Source organism: Perognathus longimembris, chromosome 3 (assembly GCF_023159225.1).
Source record: "Perognathus longimembris pacificus isolate PPM17 chromosome 3, ASM2315922v1, whole genome shotgun sequence".
Taxonomy (NCBI): Eukaryota; Metazoa; Chordata; class Mammalia; order Rodentia; family Heteromyidae; genus Perognathus; species Perognathus longimembris.
The window spans coordinates 50,108,368-50,129,535 of NC_063163.1; the positions used below are offsets into that span (position 1 = coordinate 50,108,368).

A 21,168-nucleotide genomic window follows, 5' to 3' on the forward strand; every position below is an offset into this window, starting at 1 on the left:
TTTATTTGCTACAGTTATATAGCTCATGTAGCTCATGTATACCCTCTTCCCCACCACCTGACTCCTGATGTGTCATTAAAGGAACACATGCTCTCTCAGACTACAAGTCAGAGCAAGGATCAACATAGCAAGCTGGGCCCAGCTGCCAGGCTGCTTTTGCCAGAGGAATGAAAGAGCCTTTTCACTCCTGATTTTCTTCCTCCCCCAGGCCAGGCACAGCACCACTACCAGCCCTACTTTGGCTGGGTGATACATTCTTCAATCCTGAAAGGAAGTCATATGCAACGTGGCCAGGAAGGATTATTCTTCAGTGAGTAAAGTAAGAACTTACTACTATTATTTATGTGCTCTCTCCCTCCTTCTTTCAGGAGGTATTTAAGGAATGGGAAGGTGTTTTATTTTTATGGGCTAGTTCTTTCTTCCAACTTCTAACAGGCTTGAGTCTTCATGTGAGGGGAAGAGGAGTCAGGTCTGATCCACATCTTTGTTGTTCCTCAAGTGTCAAGTCCATTTCTTTGCATACCAGGAGGGCTTTGTAAATACTTGATAAATTTATAAGCAAACCTGAGAGAATAATGAGGGAAATGGTGATGTAAACATAGGGATATGTTCCACTATGTATTTGGATGAGAGGGATTGTTCCTGAGAATGGAGTCCTTTGTTTTTGCTTTACTTTTAGAAGGAAAGAAAGTAAGAGAGTCTGAAATCATGACAAGGGCATGGTTTAGACAAAAGAGGATAAGTCAGAGCCTTCAGTATGTCCAAGTCTGGACAAAATGATCTTCCAAATTTTCTTAAAGAAAAGTGCCTTGCAAAAGAAACTCAGTCAACCAGAATCCAGACATTGATCACAGCTAAAATAAGGAGAACCCAGGCATTGATCACAGCTAGAATAAGGCAATCTTGACTACAAATAAAACTTATCATTCCAAACTAATAAAAAGGAAGAAATGAAATTGCTAGCAGATAATGGATGAGGTATTCCTTCCAGTTCCCAATTTGTTAGTGGTAGCTGGTCATTGCAAGGGTGAAGATCTTAGATTCTTGGCATCTCTAACAAAGAATTGAATGAAGGTGCGCACACAAAGCAAGGTTAATAGGAAAAGTGCACAGTTAATGTGGGCTCCGGTTAGATGGCTCAAGAGTCAGGTTAAAGAAGGAAAGGGAGAAAAACATGGATGGAGGCAGACAGGGAAGGATGGAGAGAGAGGCAGAGAGAGAGAGAGAGAGAGAGAGAGAGAGGGAGGGAGGGGCAGAGAGAGTGGTAGAGAGAGAGAAAGAAAGAGAGAGAGACAAACAGACAGACAGACAGACAGACATATTTATTTCTCTCCAAGCAGGAAAAGAGAGTTAAAGACTTAAAATGGCAGATCTTATCTGCTTCCATATTCTTTCTGAGCTGGAGGAGTACCCACGATCATCTAGCAACCTCCAAATCTTAGGCAATGGTTCTGGGTAGCCAAGATGAATGTTACTTACTTTTAAATGGGATGTCTCTGTGACTATCCAAAATATATGGACAAAGGAGAGCTTTAATGTTTCCTTTTCTCAGATAAACATACCCTCTCTACTCATTCCCAGAGAGAGACCAAGTTTTTACCTTTTCAAAGGAGAAACCTGTTTTTGATTGTTAGTTTCTTTTAGGTCTCTAAGAACTTGTAAATTAGTATTTAAACACAGGAAGTTTAACCACTTTGTTAGTTGCTTTTGGGGTTTCAGCTTCTGAATCCGACCCTTTTTATATTACACGGAATTGAATTCCGTACTTCTCACCTAGCTATCCTGCTACTATTTCCCACTTTGTCTCATTCCCAAATGACTGATCTCTTTTTATCTTAAAAGGGGGTGAGGAGGGAGGAGAAGGCATTCCTAGTATCTTCTAAGGCATGATTGGGAGAGAGGTTTGTTTCAATGTCATAGTCTGAGCAGGAGCCATGCCTGTGGTTTTTTTTTTTTTTTTCCTGGATCCTCAGCAGCTCAGATATAGTGATGACCTGCAAACAATATGAAAGGCAGAAAAAAAAGAACTATTTCTTGTTGATATACTAAAATTATTTCTCTTTTTTCTTCAAAGAAAAATCATAACTCTGAAGTTTTGTAGCTGCGATCATTCTGTTAATAGAAAGTCCTTGTGAAGCATTGTATATGCAGCTTGAGTTCTTTTCCTCTGTATATTTAGACCTAAACATATTACAAGGAACACACAAATAATTCATATACCTTAGGACTGCAGAGGCAAATGGTTATTCTTCCTTCCCCTGAGAATAAGTCAATGATTGAGAGCTTAAGGTATTTAATTTAAATGTCCATGGCTATTATATATTTGGACCAAATACAAACTGTGTTTTCTCTGTAGTAGATTATCACATTCTTAATATAAGGAGCTATCACTCATTAAGAGACATCTCTGCTTTTCAACAAGCCCAAGAAAATACTGCCATCTACCTCCTGTTTTAAATTTTAAAGCAAAAAGTAGACATAGAGTTTCAGCTTTTAAGAAGTATTTCTAGAACTCAACTCCACTCAAAATTTCCCGGGAATCTGAGTATCACAAAGTGAGTCAGTCCATATGCACATGCTAGGTGCTCAAGTATTTGGTAGATTGATTAAAATAGCTGATACAGGAAAGCATTTATGTGAGCATGGAGCTGGAGTAGAAAAATAAAAATAAAGTTATCTTTGAAACAATGAGGAAGTATACAGGGTAGATACAACATAAAAGAAGTGATGAGCTAGGAACTGGTGGCTCATGTCTGAAATCCTAGCTACTCCAAAGTCTGAGATCTGAGGATCATAGTTGTAAGCCAGCCCAGGCAGGAAAGTTGATGAGGCTCTTCTTTCTAACTAAACACTAAAAAGCCAGAAGTGGAGCTATGGCTGAAGTGGTAGGAGCACCAACCTTGAGTGAGAACACTAAGGAACAGTATCCAGGTCCTAAGTTCAAGCTCTAGTGCAAGCACACACACACACACACACACACACACACACATGGCAGTAGTGGTGCTAATAGTGGTGTGATCATTTGGATGGAGAAATAGAACATGTTCCCATGGAATTTGTGGCAGTTGAAATAGGTCTACAAAGCAAACAGCTGTGGAATGCAGATGATTCTGGAACAGCTGCAAATGCTGTGTCTGCAGCAGAGACCGTATAAAGAGAGAAAAACAGAAGTAAGGCTGAAAGTCAGACTAGATTTTATGAAGATTTAGCATGCCTTTCTAATGAACTTAGATTTATTTTCCAGGGGACAAGAAGTCCCTAGAAGCATTTAAGCAGAAGAGTAAACAGGTTTTGTTTTTGTTTTAGAAAATACTGGTCACACACAGGGAAAAAAATTATTCAGAGAGATCAGAGAGAAGTGCTTTCACAGAAATCTGATTAAGAAATGAGAAGTCTGATAAGGCAGTGGTCATGGGATATTCAAAGACATTTTTCAAAGTTGAATTCCCAGGATTTGGTGGTTCTATGTGAGAAGAGATAGGGAGATCTGAGCTAGACTAACCTGTCTTTAGTCTACTTATGCATTCCACCAATAGACATCAACTATCTATTCTCTGTTAAGCATTGTACTAGATTCTGAAGCTACAGATATTAAAAGACATGGCCATAGGACTAAGTATATAAAAATTCATTATCATAATTTCACAGTTAAAGGAACAAAGGAGGAAGTGAGAAAAATATCACAACACATATGACCAGTGTCCTGTATGTCTACTCCATAGAGCTGTGGTAGATATGAATAGACAGCTCACAGAAGAAGGAATATAAGAAACAGTGCTTAGCTTATTTTAGGGATCAAACAAATCTGCATTACTGGACAGTGGTGGCTTACAGTTGTAATCCTAGCTACTCCGGAGACTGAGATTTGACAATCATCATTCGAAGTCGGTCAGGACAGAAAAATGAACCTCTTATCTCCAGTTAATCACCAAAAACCTGGGAGTGGAGATATAGCTCAACTGTCAGTCTTGAGTGGAAAAGCCAAGTGAGAGCACGAGATTCTGAGTTCAAGCCCCAGTACAGGCATACGCGCGCGTGCGTGCACACACACACACACACACACACACACTGTATGCACAAATCTGCATTAAAAATGAACATATTTTGCAGGGAGAGTATAGATTATTAAAAAGAAAGAATAACAAACATAGATGTTCCAGTTTTATAGACTGGCACACACAATGACACTGGGAAGAATGGCAAAATATAAATGCCAAACAACAGTTTCTCCCCAATGGGATTCTCCCCAATGCGATTACAGATCTGATCAGTTTTGTTCTGTTCTGTTTTGTTTTAGTATTATTTTTATTTTCCTACTTTATGTGTTGCTTCTAGAAGCTAAAATTAAATTAATTAATTAACCAGGTAAGTTGTGATGGTAGTTACATGCATCTATACAGAAATCTAGGAAATTTGGGTGTATTATATACCATCTCCTCCAAAACCAAAATACAGTGCATGTAATCACTGATAAAATCTAAATAAGTAAGGTCTTTTAGTCATTAGTACTGGACTAGTGTTATCTTTGCAGAAAGAGTTTATGTTTGCATCTTCTTATAGTCTATTTTAAGACTCAAATTTAAAAACAAAGAACAGGCTGCAGTACTGTTAATGCTAAGTGCTGGCACCAGGCTGCCTCAAACCTTTTGGATAACAAAAGAACTATTGTGTGCTGACATTATTTTATGGCTGTTTTCAACAGTCATCTGTTTTGAGGCTAATTTCAAAGGAATGTGACCAACTGCCCAAACTAAAAGAGTTACAGTCTGTTTCGATAAAAACCCTAAATCTTTATGGGAGGAAGAGATCTGGCACAGGCAGAGTAGAGTAAATGGAAAATTGAGGGGGGACGGGAGGAAAAAGGACCATCGGAATGAAGAGGGTTTTTGAAGAATGCAAAGGGATTTAAAAATGTGTATGGTAGTTCATATTCACTGAACTTTACGAACTCTCCTCTTTATTAATCTATTAGGTAGAATCATATCGAAATGTTGACATTCACACATTCACAATTCCATATATTTGTATTACAGTATTTTTCAAAATGAATGGAAGTCATTTTTTGATAATGCTTTTAAGAACTTTATAGGTTCTTTGTTCTTTTGTTCAGAAACCAGATATCACCCTTAAAGATTCCCAACCTCTTTTGACTAGTGTAGGGTTGGGTTTTTTTTTTAGCTTAATATATTTTGTTCCTGAACATTTGATATAATTCAAGGTGGCATTCTTTATTCCAAATAGTGGGATGGAAATGTACGCTTCTTGGGTTTGTTTGCAACTGGAACAGGTTACATTATTTGAATGACACCACTGCTATTGTTCCTTCCGGCAATATCGATTGCAAGGTGGTAGTCACTCCCTAATGGGTTAGAGAAACCACAGCTCTTGTGATGCTCCTGGGCCGAGCCATCTAACTATTTGAGATTACTAATTTATCATGGAGTTCCCAGAGCCAGGGTGGTGGTTCCAGTGTTTTTCATTCTGTGGAAATACCCACATGCTGTGGAGAACTGCTCTTACCTTGAAAGTTGTGATGCTCACACACCAAAGCTGCTGAATCTCTGATATGAAAACCCAGAACTTAACAGAATGAGAGGGCAGCAGGAAAAAAAAAAAGAATCCTTACCCTATTTGTACAGTAAATTTTTGTTGTTGTTGTTAGTCCTGGGGCTTGAATTCTAGGCCTGGGCACTGTCCCTGAGCTCTTCAGCTCAAGGCTAGCACTCTACCACTTACGCCACAGCACCACTTCTGGTTTTCTCATGGCTAATTGGAGATAAGAGTCTCATGGATTTTCCTGTGGGGGCTGGCTTTGAACCAAGATCCTCAGATCTTGAGTAGCTAGGATTACAGACATGAGCCACTGGCACCCGGCTTGTACAGTAAACTTTATGTGGTGGGTTTGTCCTAATTTAAGGTACATATCACAAATCTTCAAATATTCTCACATGTTCACAAAGCCTTGTACAGAGTAAAATTGATAGGGGGCTTCATTCTGTGCAAAATGGGTATGAGGTATACAAAGTGCCTGGTACAGTACTTGGGAGATATTGAAAAATGTTTTTTATCCTCCTCTTCTTTTCCATGTACCAACTGTTCCCTTCCCCTTTTCAGAACGTGCCTCATGTCACTCATAGGTGTTTCATCACATAAACCCAGAAGATAATCTAAACACCTTTCTGTCCACGACACCTCTCTTTTCCCCAAACTCTAGCAGACTTACTAACACAGCTATAATAAGGTCCATCCTTCCCAGATTGCTGATTCAGATTTATGTATTTCCCCAAAGACAAACTCAAAGCATCAAAATTGCATGTTTGTTGAGAAAAAAAATCATTTTAATTTCCACAAGTGGCTGCAGGGTAAAGTAAAGTGTTGGTCTTTTTTCCCTCCAGTCCTGGGACCTGAACTCTGGGCCTGGGCACTGTCCCTGGGCTTTTATGCTCAAGTCTGGTGCTCCACCACTTGAACTACAGCTCCACTTCTGGCTTTTTGTGGTTAACTGGAGATCAAAGTATAAAAGTCTCATGGACTTTCTTGCCCAAAGTTGGCTTCAAACCATGATCCTCAAATCTCAGCCTCCCAAATCACTAGGATTATAGGAATGAGCCATTGACGGCCTCTGTTTTTTAATTTGACAATGTGTACAATGTGCTGAGCACGTTGCTAAGTACTTTCTGCATACAAAGCCATTCGTTACTAACATTACTCTATTTTACCTGTGAGAAAGTAGAGATATAGATGGACAAAGCCACCTTGCTCAAGGTCTCAGAGACAGCCAGTGGTCTGCTCAGAATTAACCTAGGCAGCTGCTCCAGCTGTGCCCTTCCTCCTCCAATCTGTTGACTCTCCTGGGGACAAGGAGCTTTGCACACATTATCATATTTATCCAAAGCATAAAATCTATGAATTAGTCGCTGCTATCCCAATTATACAAAGTTCAAAACTGAAGTTTGGAGGGTTGGTGACTTGTCAACCAAGTTCTTCTAGAAAGTAAACAAGACCAGCCAGATTCAAATACATTTTCATCAGATTAGTACTCATTTGATTAGTACTCATTTGAGGAGCTCACCTTTGTCCTCTTTACTAAGATCTTTCATATTTTCCTAAACTACTTAACCCCTGAGGGATAACCAACAATAAGATGTTATGGTGTGAAAGCACATGCTCAGCTTTTTAAAACAAAAGTTTGTTCAAATTGTAGCTACTGAGCCTGGTGCCAATGGCTCACATCTGTAATCCTAGCAATTCAAAAGGCCGAGATCTGAGGACTGTGGTTCAAATCCAGCCCAGACAGGAAAGTCTGTGGGACTTTGATCTCCTATTAACTACCAAAAGAGTCAGAAGGAGAGTTGTGGCTCAAGTAGCTGAGCACTATCCTTGAGAAAAAATATGTAGGGACAGACCCTAGGCCCTGTGTTCAAGCCCCAGGATGAGCACAAAATGAATGAATGAAAGAATAAATATATAAAAAAATTATACCTATTACCTGCCACAAGACCATTGCTACATTATTTATGATAATAACTTTTATTCAATGGTTTTGATATTGAAAAGAAAATGTATGAAAACTATGATGAGCATGTAATATTAAATATGTGAATTTTAAAATAACAGATCAGAACACAGTTTTGTGGAATCTTGGTTTGCTGTGGGGTTTGGGACCCATGACGTTAATGTTCTGAGCTTTTTATTCCTTTATAGGATAGCCACCTTACTGATTCATGGTGGTGTGTGAAATAAAATGACAAATGTAAAAACAGTAGATGATCTTGGTCTGGAAAAAATGATCATTATTACTGTTGCTTCAGTTCTTCTGAAAATTACTTTTCTCTGAAAGAATTACTCAAATTCCTTTAACTTATTCTGATGGGGTAATTTATAGACTTGGCAGAGCAGGCTTCATATATATGTATTTCCTGTGGGTTGTTTCAAACTGGATTTTGTTAGCACTTTAATTTCTGTCTCTTCAAGCCTGCATAAGAAGCACCCCACTGTGATAATCAAGGCTTACAGCTAAATAGAATTCAGTGATGCTCAGCTCTGCCATGACACCACAGACACTTGTGTGCATGTAAATTAAACCAAGAAATGGGTGGGTGGGGGCAGGATGGTAGCATGGTTGTTTTGAAAGAAACAGGCACCATAAAGACATGAGAAGTGTTTGAGACAACAGACATATTCAAGCTGATGTAAACTCTCCACAGTGCATGAAATTTTGACATAACATATGGCATCCACCTTAATATATACAATTTTTGTGTGTATGTACTTGTTTAAATTTCTTAATTTAAATTTTAAAAAGAAAAAATTTTCTGTACCTAATAAATACCAATTTCTGTGCTGAAAAAAAAATGTAAAATAGATTTTTTTATTGGTAATGTAATGTTTGGAGAAAGGAGACCCCCACGTGGTTGTTCAGGCAAGAGAGTTTATTAGCAGAACTGAACTTGGTGGTATGCATAAGATGGAGGTGTGCAGAAGGGGACTATGGTAGAGATTGAGGTTATATAGGGAGAGGGTGGGAAGACTGTGGCTACAGCAGATGCAGAGGTGACCTCAGAGGATGAAGAAGTGATCTCAGAGTCTGGGACACCTCCTACTGGCCCCAGGTGTGCCAGTAACCTGGGCTACAGGTGGGGGGCAAGGACTTCTAGAAAGGGCCACAGGTGCTGGGAGGGAGAACAAAGGGGAAGGAGCCATTTTTTTCCAAAAGGGAAATAATATCAGGTAATACTAATACCAATTATTCAAACTGAACTGGAGGACATTGGATTGGTCTTAAGCTTCCCATTCCTTCTTCTTGTAGAAAATCTAATGTCCTCTTGAAGATGTCCAAAAGCTCCTAAGAGGCTTACAGTCTTAAGGACACCACTAGTTCTCAGCCTTAATTTGGTTAAGCTCATAGATTCTCCTAAATTATTCTTTATCATATTCTGTACATATTTGTCTTATTTTGTACCATATAAACAAGATAGATGTTACAGATGTTGAGGCACTCTCCTGTATGTCTAGCCACAACAGAACAAAACTAAATTAAAATATAATTTTTAGCAAACTTCACTAAAGAAGTCAAGATAGTTAGGCTTCTTATATCATGAGAGCAACAATAACCTCAAACAAAAAATTCAGAATATTGACCTTCTGAGTCCTTTGGTTGGCTTCTATGTTCTCAGTTTTCCCTGCCCTCCATTCACCACTGCATCAAGACAAATCTCTGCTCATTTCCAATGTAGGGATAGTATTACAAAATGCTATTCCTTCATGTCTCTTATTGACTAAATCTTGAGGACTCATCCTGATTCATGGGTTACCAAGGTATTTCCCTAAAATAATGCAGTTGTTAGGAGAAGATGTTTTTTATGTCTATAATTTAATTATACCCTGCCACCTTGTTGCACATATAAACAGAAAAATAAGACAATTTATTGAACAATCCATTAACCTCTTTATAATCACATATAAAGAGTTCACTTTAAATCATTAGCAGAAAGAACAATGTTGGAGGAATATCAATACCAAGCTTCAAACCCTACTACAAAGCTGTAGTAATAAAAGCCGCTTGGTACTAGCACAAAAATAGGCCTGAAAGCCAATGGAATAGAAGAGCCAAGAGTGAACCCACAGATCTATGCTCACCTAATATTTGATAAAGGAGCCAAAAAAAAACAGAATGGAAAAAAGACAGACTGACTCTTTAACAAATAGGAGAATTGGCTATATACATGCAGAAAACTGAAGCTAGATCCTTATATATCACCCTGAACTAGAATCAATTCCAAATGAATCAAGGACCTCAAAGCAAGGCCAGATACTATGAAAATATTACAGGAAGGGGTAGGGAAACACTGTGGCTCCTAGGCATGGGCCAAAACTTCCTAGAATCACAACAAATCAAAGAAAGACTAGATCATTGGGAAGGCATAAAAATGAAGAGTTTCTGCAAGGCAAAGGACAAAGCTAGCAAGATAAGTAGAAAGTCCACAGAATGTGAGATTTTTACTAGCTTTGCAGCAGAAAGGGGCCCCATACTTAAAATGTACTTAAAACACAAAAAGTTAATCCTCCCCATAAACCCTCAGAGAAACAGCAACCCAACTAATAAATGGGATAAAATTTTAAAGAGAGACTTCAAGAAGAAGAAGAAGAAGAAGAAGAAGAAGAAGAAGAAGAAGAAGAAGAAGAAGAAGAAGAAGAGAGAAGAGGAGGAGGAGAAGGAGGAGGAGGAGGAAGAGGAAGAAGAAAGAAGAAAGAAGAGATGGTCAACATCTCTGGCCATGAAAGAAATGCAGATCATTAGGGAAGGGAAGGGGAACATCAAAATGGTGAGACAAATGATAAAGGGTGAACCAATGCTAGTGATACTTACAAGACAATATGTTGGAAAATAACTGTACAATTTGGAGAGGGGGCTGGAGGGATGAAAGCTGGTAGAAAAATGAGGGAGGAGGTAAAAAGTATGACATGAAATGTACTAACTACCTTACATATGTAACTGTACATCACCTCTGTACATCACCTTGACAATTAAAAAAAAAAAGAAAAGAAATGCAGATCAAAACAACATTGAGATTCCATCTCATTCTGGTCAGAATGGCCATTATCAAGAAAACTAACAATAATAGATGCTGGTAGGGATGTGGCCAAAAGGGAAGTCTACTACTACACTGTTGGTGGGAATGTAAACTTGTTCAATTACTCTGGAAAGCAGTATGAAGGTTCCTCAAATGACTAAACATAGAGCTTTCTAGTCTATGACTAAACATAGACCCAGCAATCCTACTCTTGGTCATTTACCCAATAGACTACAAACAAGGCCATGCTAAAGCTACCAGCACAACCATGTTCATCGCAGTACTGTTTACCATAGACAACCCAGATGCCCCTCATTGTATGAATGGATCGAAAAAATGTGGTATACACCATGGATTCTATGCTTCCATCAGAAAGAATGATATTGCCCCATTCATAAGAAAATAGGAAGATTTGTAAAATATTGTATTAAAGTAAATACTTATATTAAAATAAGCCATACCCATAGAAACATAAGTTGCATGGTTTCCCTCATTTGTTGTAACTAAATTATGTCTATAAATGTATGAATATTCACACTGGATGGTAAAAGACAAAACATTACACTTGAACATGATAAGTTATATAGGCTAAACATTCACATAGACAAAAGGAGGATATTCTTAGAAGAGGATCACAAAGGCTCAATAGCTATGTGCATATGATCATACAAAATGATGTTTCTTGAAATGAACTCCAAGAAATGGGAACAAGAGGGATTTTTTTCATTAGCTTTGTTGTTTTTTCCTCTACTTTGTTACTGTTTTTTACTTTTGTACCTTTGTCTTGTAAGTAAGTCTATGTGTTTGGGGGAGGGTAAAGAGGAGCATAGAAATGGTGGGACAAAGGATGAGCAAATGCAGCAGTGATACGCACTAGACACTGTGTTAAAAATGAGTTATACAACTTGTGAGGGAAGGGGTAGGGAGGGAAAAACTGGGAGAGGAAAGAGTTCACACTGTTCAAAAATAAATGTACTCATTGCCTGACTTATGTAACTGTAACCCCTCTGTATATCACCTCTGTAATAAAAAACAAACGTTCAGTTTAGCTAAGAAAAAAAATTTGTTAGTGGTAACTATTAATTTTTTAAAACTTTAATCAAGTTTTTTTTAAGAGTAGGCATATTGATACTGCATCTTGATCACTTTATATGGAAATATGAAATTTACAAAACCTACATATTTCTCTGATTTTATATATAAGAGATTACTTCTCCTTTTGATTCAGCTTTATAAATGCTGCACAGATCCACTAGCAGTTATATTTGGCCTGTAAGGGGAAAACTGAGCTGTACTAACACCACTGCTGTTGATGTTTTATCAAATGAATGTTTTTTTCATAGTACAAAGAGTTTAAAGAAGAAAACTGTAATGAGATCATAGATCAAAAACTTTGTTTTTTGGAACATTATTATCACATTAGCCCTCAACATAATGTGTTCACTACAAACTTTATTTTATACCAAAGCTGCATATTGATTTCAACTTGAGCTTGTAGCAATTAGGTTATGTCATCAGTGAGAACCTAGATTAATTCATACAACAGAGGCCTTGCTACCTCATTTGATTCATAGCTAAGGTAATTTGACTATTTCTCATTTTAATGACATTCATCATCATGAGATACACAGGATTTCCTAATGTCCATTAACAACATTATATAATCAATGATGGGAAAAATTCAATGTGTTTTCAACAAGTCAATAAAAGAAACATGATAGTTTGAATGAAATTTATTCAATTAAAGTGTGATTTAGGATAAAACTCTTAGCAAGCACATTTAACTAAAATGCAGACTTCTATACAAAAATCTTTGACATGACCATTTAGGAATTGGAACTATAGGGGCTGGGAATGTGGCCTAGTGGCAAGAGTGCTTGCCTCATATACAAAGCCCTGGGTTCGATTCCTCAGCACCACATATATAGAAAATGTCCAGAAGTGGCGCTGTGGCTCAAGTGGCAGTGCTAGCTTTGAGCAAAAAGAAGCCAGGGACAGTGCTCAGGCCCTGAGTTCAAGGCCCAGGACTGGCAAAAAAAAAAAAAAAGGAATTGGAACTGTAACAGATATTACATATTTAAATAGTCATATATTATTCCTAAAGTCTACCAACAGGCAGAATATTTTGGGGCGGGGGCATTTACATAATTAAATGGTGCCTTACATAGTATTATTTTTTTGTTAAGTGACATTATGATATGATTAAAATAACATATACACTTACTAATTTTGTACTGCGAACAACTTTGTAGTGAAATAATATACTTTAACTGTAATTCCCTACTACTGTGGAAGTGGGGAGTGAAAAGATATAGGTTTAAGGCCAGCCAGCAAAAAGTTAGTGAGAAAAAAATAGCAACTGAAAAAACAGCATGGTGGCTTCCACTGCGCATTTGAGCTATTCTGGATGTAAGTAGGAGGATGCCTGCCCAGATGAAAACACGGGAGACCCTACCTGAAAACTACAATCGAAAGCCTGGGGTTGTAGTTCAAGTGGTATAGTGCCTTGCTAGGTAATGAAAGACCCTGAGTTCAAACCTCATGATAAAGACAAACTAAAAAAAGTATTCAAATTTGCTTAGAACAAAACAATTCTTTGATAATCATTTAAGGATTTCAGCAAGAAGAAAAGACTATCAAGTATCTTGACCATTTAAATGAGTGCTTTAAATGAATGATTTCGGTTAATTAAAGTGTAATGCTCTGATGACAAAAGTTGCAGAGTGGTCAACATTGAATTCAAACTCAGGCACCTGCTATCTAGAACTAGTAGACTTGGATCCTCAGCCACAGTCACGTGATACCAATGATCCATATTGGTAATTGGATTACACATAGTGTTGAAAATACACAAAACACTGTAAGGATATAGAAGTTTAAAATAATCAGAATCTGCATCTCTAATGTCTTATGTGGTGATTCCTAGCATCTTTTTTTGTACTTCTTCACATTAAAATTTCTCTCACTTTACATAAGGAAAGCATAGTCTCACTTTCTTAAATATTACTGTAGTGCATAATCCTGGAAATAGAAACTTCAAGAGTGTCAAATGAAAGAACAGTTTAAACTTCTATTCAGTGGAAGCCACTTCAAACTATCCTACCCAGATCTAGCACTTATCTTTTCCCATCTTGGCATGCTTCAATAGCTTCAGAAAAGAGGGATGTTTTGCTGAGACATTGCTAAATCAAATTTATTGAGGTATTCAGGGGATGTGAATACTTCTTCCAAATCTTCCTAATTCTTCCAAATCTTCATTTTTATCAAAGAATCCTTTTGTTGTTTTTTTCAGATATATCTTCCTGTTACCCAATCTACCCTTGATTTTTTCTGCCTCAGCCTCCCATATAGTTGGGCTACAGACATGCCAGAATGTCTGGGAGAATGCATTACTTTTTAGAAGAGTCTAGTGAGAAGAAAAAGGTATCCAAGAAGGCAAATGTGGAAATGCCCACGTTCAGTCTCCTTGTAAGCATGACAATTGAACCAAGGTGCATAATAATGGAGAGTTTTTAATAGATAAAATGTTTTAGCAGGTACACCTGGACTATCCAGATGGCTTAAGGTAAATAAACTTGGGATTTATGAATGCTCATACAATGGAAATAGAAAATGTCAATGTCAGCCATATACATCAAAATCAGGAGCAAATTCATGGCTGAAATAGCTCTGCTTGGGTAAGTAATTGCTAGTATTTCTTATTCATAGACCTCACGTACCTAGGCCATGGTCACAGCGTGTTCTAAAAGGGTAAAGGAGGATCTGGAGAGACAGGTCAGCAGTTTCAGAAATTATGCTGATTCTCTTGTTGGTCTGATTTAAAAACCTGAGACTTTGTTTTACCTCAGTAACATATTAAATGTTAAAAATAGCCTGTCATATGCTTTCAAATATGTTATTGTTTTCTGCTCATCATAAATGCCATTTTGACCCAAACAGATTCAAGTTGTATGGTGTTTTTATCATTCTGTAAGAAAAAGTATTCAACATTAGAAACAAAAGTGAATCACTAGCTGGGTGCTAGTGGCTCACGCCTGTAATCCTTGCTGCTCTAGAGGCTGAGATCTGAGGATTGTGATTCAAAGCCAGCCCAAGCAGTAAAGTCTGTGAGACTCATCTCCAATTAACCACCCAAAAAGCAGAAGTGGTGCTGTGGCTCAAAGTGGTAGAATGCTAGCCATGAGGAAAAACAACAAACAACTCAGTGATAGTGCCAAGGCCCTGATTTCAAGCCCTACAACTAGCCAAAAAAAAAAAAAAAAAAAAGTGAATCACAAAATTACACATTTTAAAGGGGCCGTATTATATGTCTCTCTATATATGTATACTACTAATTGAAAAAAATAATTCTTCCATTAAGTAGATGACCGACCATCCCAGAATATTTTCTTCTTGGTTTGGTTCTTTATTGTTAACCCAACTTTAAGGGGCATGGATTTGAGATTGACCATAATAGCCCAAACCATAACAGAGTTTGATCAAAGTAACTGAGTTTTGTTGGTTGTGCAGAGCCTGTAGCCAGTATAAGCTGTAAGTAATCAGCTAGTGAAGCCAAAACTAACTGGCTCCATGTAGCTAAGTTGTTCTAGGCTTTCTTTTTGTTTGTAATGTAAATGGCATCAGTATCACATTGCAAGTTGCGGTTATCAGGGATTGCTGTAGTTCTGGGACATTCCTGACCCATTGATCTGTTTCATTTTAATCAAATGAATTCTATTAAGTTTAATTGATGTAAGGAATTTTCTTTTTACCAATATGCATTGCTTCTTCACATGAAAATGATTTTGCAAATATCCCAGAGAGAATGAAGAGATTAAAATTCGCCTTTTCCTGTACATGGTTTATTATATAACTTAGGAAAGTTTATTGCAGCTTTAATACTGATGTTGTGTTATGATTCTGGTGAAACTTGAAGGCACTATAAATATCGTGTTTTCTTTCTTTTCTATTATTTTCTAGAAGAACTAAAGTGAAAAAGGGCTGAAGGTGTAGCAAATGCAAGGCCTTGAGTTCAAACTCCAGTACAACAGTACATATCATATGTATGATATATATGTATATGTAATATATATCACATGTATACCACATATATACACAACCATATATATGTATATGTCATATATATCATATATATTACATATATACCCATTTATATCACTATATATGTGTGATCATTTTATTAATCTTTAAAAACTTTTGAAGGTAAAACATGTCCACTTAAACTTTTCCCACTCAGCATTTCATGCTTAAGGGTAAAAAGCTGAGCATCTTTTGTGTTACTGGCACACACACCTCACAAGGGGGTAACCGGATTAGCAGAGGTTGGGTTGCAGAGCTGCTCATCCTTCTTTGTTCTAGGTGCACAGCGCCCGGCGCGCCCCCTAACGTTGACGGACGAGATTCCGCGACTCTCTCCACAAGCCCCTTTTCTCGCGGGAGATTGCGCAGGCGCGCTGGTGGTCAACGTGGCCACGAGCAACCCCGAGGTCGAGGGGCCCCTGCGGAGGGCGGCTGCCTCAGGAAGTTGTGGGGAACCACCCGCCGGCGCTCTTCTTCCACCCCTTCCAGTTTGACAGCGGTTCCTTGGTTCGGGGGCCGAGTCCTGTACCGGCTCCACCCCAGGTGGCTGGCAGGCAGGTCAGAGTGGGCAGCCTTGAGTGTGTGGCGGGAGCGATGCTCGCGCGGGCGTCGTCACGTGAGCGAGCCTGCGAGGGCGACGCGCGCGCGTGATGTGGCGCGCGTGACGTGGCGCGCGGCCCGGCGCTTTGTGAGCCCCGGCGGGGGCGGGGCGCGCGGGTGTCGGGGGCGCGCGGGCCGGCGGCGACGGTGACGGCGGCGGCGGGGCGCTGGGGCGCTGCGTCTCGGGGAACCGGCCAGGCCGCCGCGCTCGGGCGGGGAGCTCGTGGGACCGTGCCGGAACACCCCACCTCTGCTAGCCTCAGGTGGGCGGGCGGTGAGGGCTTCGGCCCAGCGCGGGCCCCCGGGGCGGGCGGGCCGGAGCGGAGGCCGCAGTCAGCGTCCCGGGGCCCACTGGCCGGGCTCGGAATCGGGGGGCCGAGGGGTGGCGGAGAGAGCTCCCCCTCATCCGAAGCTGAAGCGGACAAGCGAGCAGTAATTGATCGGAGCCGTTTCGAGGGAGAATAGTTGTAGAAGTTGTTTTTAACTCCCCTCTCGCCCACCCTTCCCGCCCCCTGCTGGCTGCTGGCTTGGGGGAGCAGTCCCTCCCTTCGCCCCCAAATCGCGTCCCCCCCAGTACCGCCCGCGCTTCGTCACACCGGCGGGGGGGAAAAGTTGTTCTAATTATTCTCTTTTCCTAGCTTCCACAGATCCTCCAAGGCTAGAGGCCTGGCTTTGGGGGCGGGGGCCCTGAAAAGGTTAAAAGAACACCAGCCGTTGAGGATGGGATGGGGAGCGTCGGGTTTTACTCTTTCCAATACCTTGGTTAATGTTTACCAGGAATCGGGGACCGCCGAGGAATCCCGTGACCGACTTTGTGAATCAGGGAAAAAGTTTTCTCGCAATGTGCACTCTTCCGTGACATAGCATTGTTGCGTTCCTGTGGGGCTTGGACAGCTTCCCACTCCCTATTGTGATGAATCGAGGTTTGCCTTATTGCGCGGAACGAGATTAACCGTTGTCTGGAAATCAAGTGTTTTAAGAATTCCAACAAGGTTTCTTTGAAATTTACAAAAGCCCAAAAAAAAAAAAAAAAAGATACAAAGCAGCTTGATCGTCCCTGTTTGTAAGTGGGAACAAGTTTCTGACATGTATTCTTTTACAGTTGACTTAACTTGGCGGCTTTATACAACCTGTTTGAAAGTGGGCGCCCTTATGTTGTGTGATCAAGGATTGCTTCTCACTTGGGGCACTTTGTGAAATGTATGTACAGTTACCTAATCAAGGCAGAATGGGGTAGGATGGTACAGAGGGGGTTGCAAACATATATGAAAAAGATCCATTTCTTCCTCTTCAATAGAAAGAATAAGGGTTTGGTGAATGTAGCACAGTGTTGATAGTGTTGATGAATATAGCTAATTGAGTATTGTATATTTCCGTACCAGTAAAATAAATCTCAAGTGTTCTTACTTAGATGTCAGATATTAAAGGTGATAGAAAAGTTATTTGGCTTGATTTAACCAGCTCTCCGATATTGCATTAAAGTCAGACTATATTTTATATAATTATATGTATATATAATATATGATATATATACTATATACATACACATACACACACACACACACATATATATATAGTGGGCTGGGAATGTGGCTTAGCGATAGAGTGCTTGCCTAGCATGCATGAAGCCCTGGGTTCAATTTCTTAGTGCCACATAAACAGAAAGGGCCAGAAATGGTACTGTGGCTCAAGAGGTAAAGTGCTAGCCTTGAGTAAAAAGAAGCCAGGGACAGTGCACCAGTGCTGAGTCCCTAGCCCCAGGACTGACAAAAACAAAACAAACAAAAAAACTGTAATTTGTCAATATGTAATTTAAATAATGCTGTTTGTGGGCCCTCCCCCTTTTCTTTTGTAAAGGGTAAGACAGGAAAAGACTGTCTGTGGTGTTGCCCCTTAAACATGATTGCTTACTGTCATTGTTTTTTTTATAGGATTGAACCAAGTTGCCAGGTATTTGGATTCAAAGCTTTACTATTGCTTTGATATTTTTTTAAAGCAAATAAACATACATATAGTTATGTTGTCTTTAAGTTCCTTTTACTTTTATTAGAATGTTTAATACAATTTGTGTATATCATTACTACCTGGAAAGAGGTTTTGACTTATGATTTGATTGTGGTCCTGGAATAGGTACTGTTTAATACTTGTGATATGATTGTGGTACTGAAATAGGTACAGTTTAATACTTCAGATGGACCATTTCCCACACTTTCTATTCCCAACTTTGAAAATTAATGCATATGAAATCATTTAATAATGATTTTTATCTTGACAAATGCTTGATAAATACTTGTGGTTAGGAATACGATAGGCCTCTGGCAACTTATTGTCTTACTCTGTGCCACCTTGTACAGAAGGAAGGTGAAGTGTAAAGTTTCCCTGGTTTCTGAGGCAAGAAGTGGTTACTGTTAGGCTCAAAAGGCATGGAGAAAAGACAGCATGCTCAATACCAGCACAGGTTTATTGGGGAGCAGGGGGGAGTGCTGCGGTGGGGAGCCTCTAGCCAAAGTTAGAGACTCATTCTTTGCTTACAATCTGAGGCATTTACAGTGAGGAATGTAGAGTGATCTGAGAGGGTTGGTAAGAGCAGCGGTTAGATTTGCAGTTAGTGAGGAGTGTGTGTGTTAGTAACCCAGATGAGTAATAGCTTGTCTAGGGGAAAGGGGGTAACTCAGAATTTGTAAATCAAAACATTGGTGCCTGCTAAATGGATCATCCACCCCAGACAGGAGAGGGTAAGGCTGTAGTATTTGTAAATCGAGGGACTTGTCTGTAGCCTCAATATAAGGACATCTAACAGGATCTTTGGAAAGGGAAGCATTCTGAAGGCAGTACATTTATTCATATTAGTATTGATGTCAGCCTGGGCAGAAAAGCCTAAGGAGATTCTACCTATAAAGAGCAAAAGGTAGGCTGGAGGCTTGGTTCAGATGGTAAAGCACCAGCTGAGCAAGCAAGCCCAGCAAGTGTAAAGCCTTGAGTTCACACCTTGGTATCACCAAAAAGAAAGGAAGAAAAAAAAATTTAAGCCATGCATTGATAGTTCATGCCTGTAATCTTAGCTTCTTGGGAGCCTGAATCAGGGAGGATAATGGTTCAAATCCAGCTTGTGAACAAAAGGTTAAGAGCATTTGTCAATCAGTAGCAGAGCCTGATGGTTACATGCCTGCCAACCAGCTAGTGAGAAGCTGACATCAGCAAGATAGTGGCTCCGGGCTACCTTGGGCTTGACTCCCCCTCAAATGAAGCTGGATGTGGTGGTACATGTCTATCATCCCAGCCATGGTGGGAAGCCCCAGATAGGAAGATTGAGGTTTAGGCACACACTTGGGTAGGAAGCAAGCCCCAATTTCATTAAAAAATAAATAAATAAAAACAAAAAACTTGGAAAAAGGACTGAAGTGTGGCTCAACATTAGAGTGATTAACTAGCAAACACCAGGGCCTGCATTCAAACTCCAGGACCTCCAAATATAAAGGAAAATAGTTACTCCTTTCTAGTAATCTTTTAGAAAGCTATCTTAGAAGGGATTTGGGGAGAATATATTCTAGCTTTACATGGGTATTTCGCTATCTTTGAATGAAAATTAGGTATCATTAAAGTCTCCAGATATTTTCTCATTTTATCCTCCACAGTGTGGTTCGGCTCATTTTTATTAGCTAGATATCCGAATTTATAGAAAATTTATAATGAATTTTAAGAGTAAGGCTTTTTGTTGCAACCCTTAAAACTGAATACAATAGAGAAGTCTTATCTTAACGATTATTTGTTAAAGATTACTTAATAGCTGTATTCTCTTCTTTAATAAGATGTTAGGATTATGAGCATTTATCCATCAACTACATATTGAGGGTTTTCTGTATGTCAGAACTAGACCTAGGGAATATAATAGTGAACAAGATAGACAAGCAAGTCTCCTGTCCTCTTGAACTATATGCAGGTAAGATAAATGAATAAGTAAACAAATAGGTAAATAATTACTGGTAATGTTTTCTTTTGTGCAGAAATGGAGCAAGAGCCACAAAATGGAGAACCTGCTGAAATTAAGATCATCAAAGAAGCATACCAGAAGGCCTTTTCATTTGTTAATAAAGGACTAAGTACAGATGAATTGGGTCAGAAGGAAGAAGCGAAGAACTACTACAAGCAAGGAATAGGACACCTGCTCAGGGGAATCAGTATTGTATCCACAGAGCCTGCACACACAGGCCCTGGATGGGAGTCTGCTAGGCAGATGCAGCAGAAAATGAAAGAAACGCTACAGAATGTCCGCACCAGGTTAGAAATTCTAGAAAAGGGACTTGCCACTTCTCTACGGAATGATCTGCAAGAGGTGCCCAAGTTATATCCAGAGTTCCCACCGAAGGACAGGAGTGAAAAGTCACCAGAGCCTCAGTCCAGCTCTCCTCCACAGCAGGCTGAAGAAAATGGAAATGCTTCGGCTACCGGTGCAGGGTCAGTTGCTGAACCCTCCTCTTTGCCTTTACCATCTCCGAGCTGCCCAGCAGAAGCTCCTCCTGCTTATACTCCACAGGCTGCTGAGGGACACTACACTGTCTCCTATGGAACAGATTCTGGGGAGGTTTCATCTGTTGGAGAGGACTTCTACAGAAATCATTCTCAGCCACCTCCCCTTGAAAGCTTAGGCCTAGATGCTGATGAATTGATTCTGATACCAAATGGAGTGCAGATTTTCTTTGTAAATCCTGCAGGGGAAGTGAGCGCACCTTCTTATCCTGGGTACCTTCGAATTGTGAGGTTCTTGGATAATTCTCTGGATGCAGTTTTGAACCGTCCTCCTGGGTTTCTTCAGGTAAGTGGGGAACAAATGGAAACATAATTTTAAATATATGTAGGATATATTCTTTTTATTAGTATTTATACTACATCTAGGATAATTGCAAAAATAAATCTA

The 21,168-nt window shown here is 39.6% G+C and overlaps 1 protein-coding gene across 4 annotated transcripts in view; it reads left to right on the forward strand.

Annotated features, from left to right (window-relative positions):
- Positions 1-296: 296 nt before the first annotated feature.
- The window catches only part of Spart (spartin), a 42,528-nt gene continuing 21,656 nt past the window's right edge, over positions 297-21,168 (forward strand). The window contains exons 1-2 of one of the 4 annotated variants that reach the window (XM_048341502.1): positions 297-319; positions 20,258-21,066. In XM_048341502.1, the coding sequence (XP_048197459.1) occupies positions 20,260-21,066 (807 nt within the window). In that variant the 5' untranslated portion in view covers positions 297-319; positions 20,258-20,259. Of the gene's footprint in view, positions 320-16,026; positions 16,208-16,400; positions 16,517-20,257; positions 21,067-21,168 lie in introns of those variants that run through there. The other 3 variants (XM_048341500.1, XM_048341501.1, XM_048341499.1) reach the window with 3 other exon arrangements.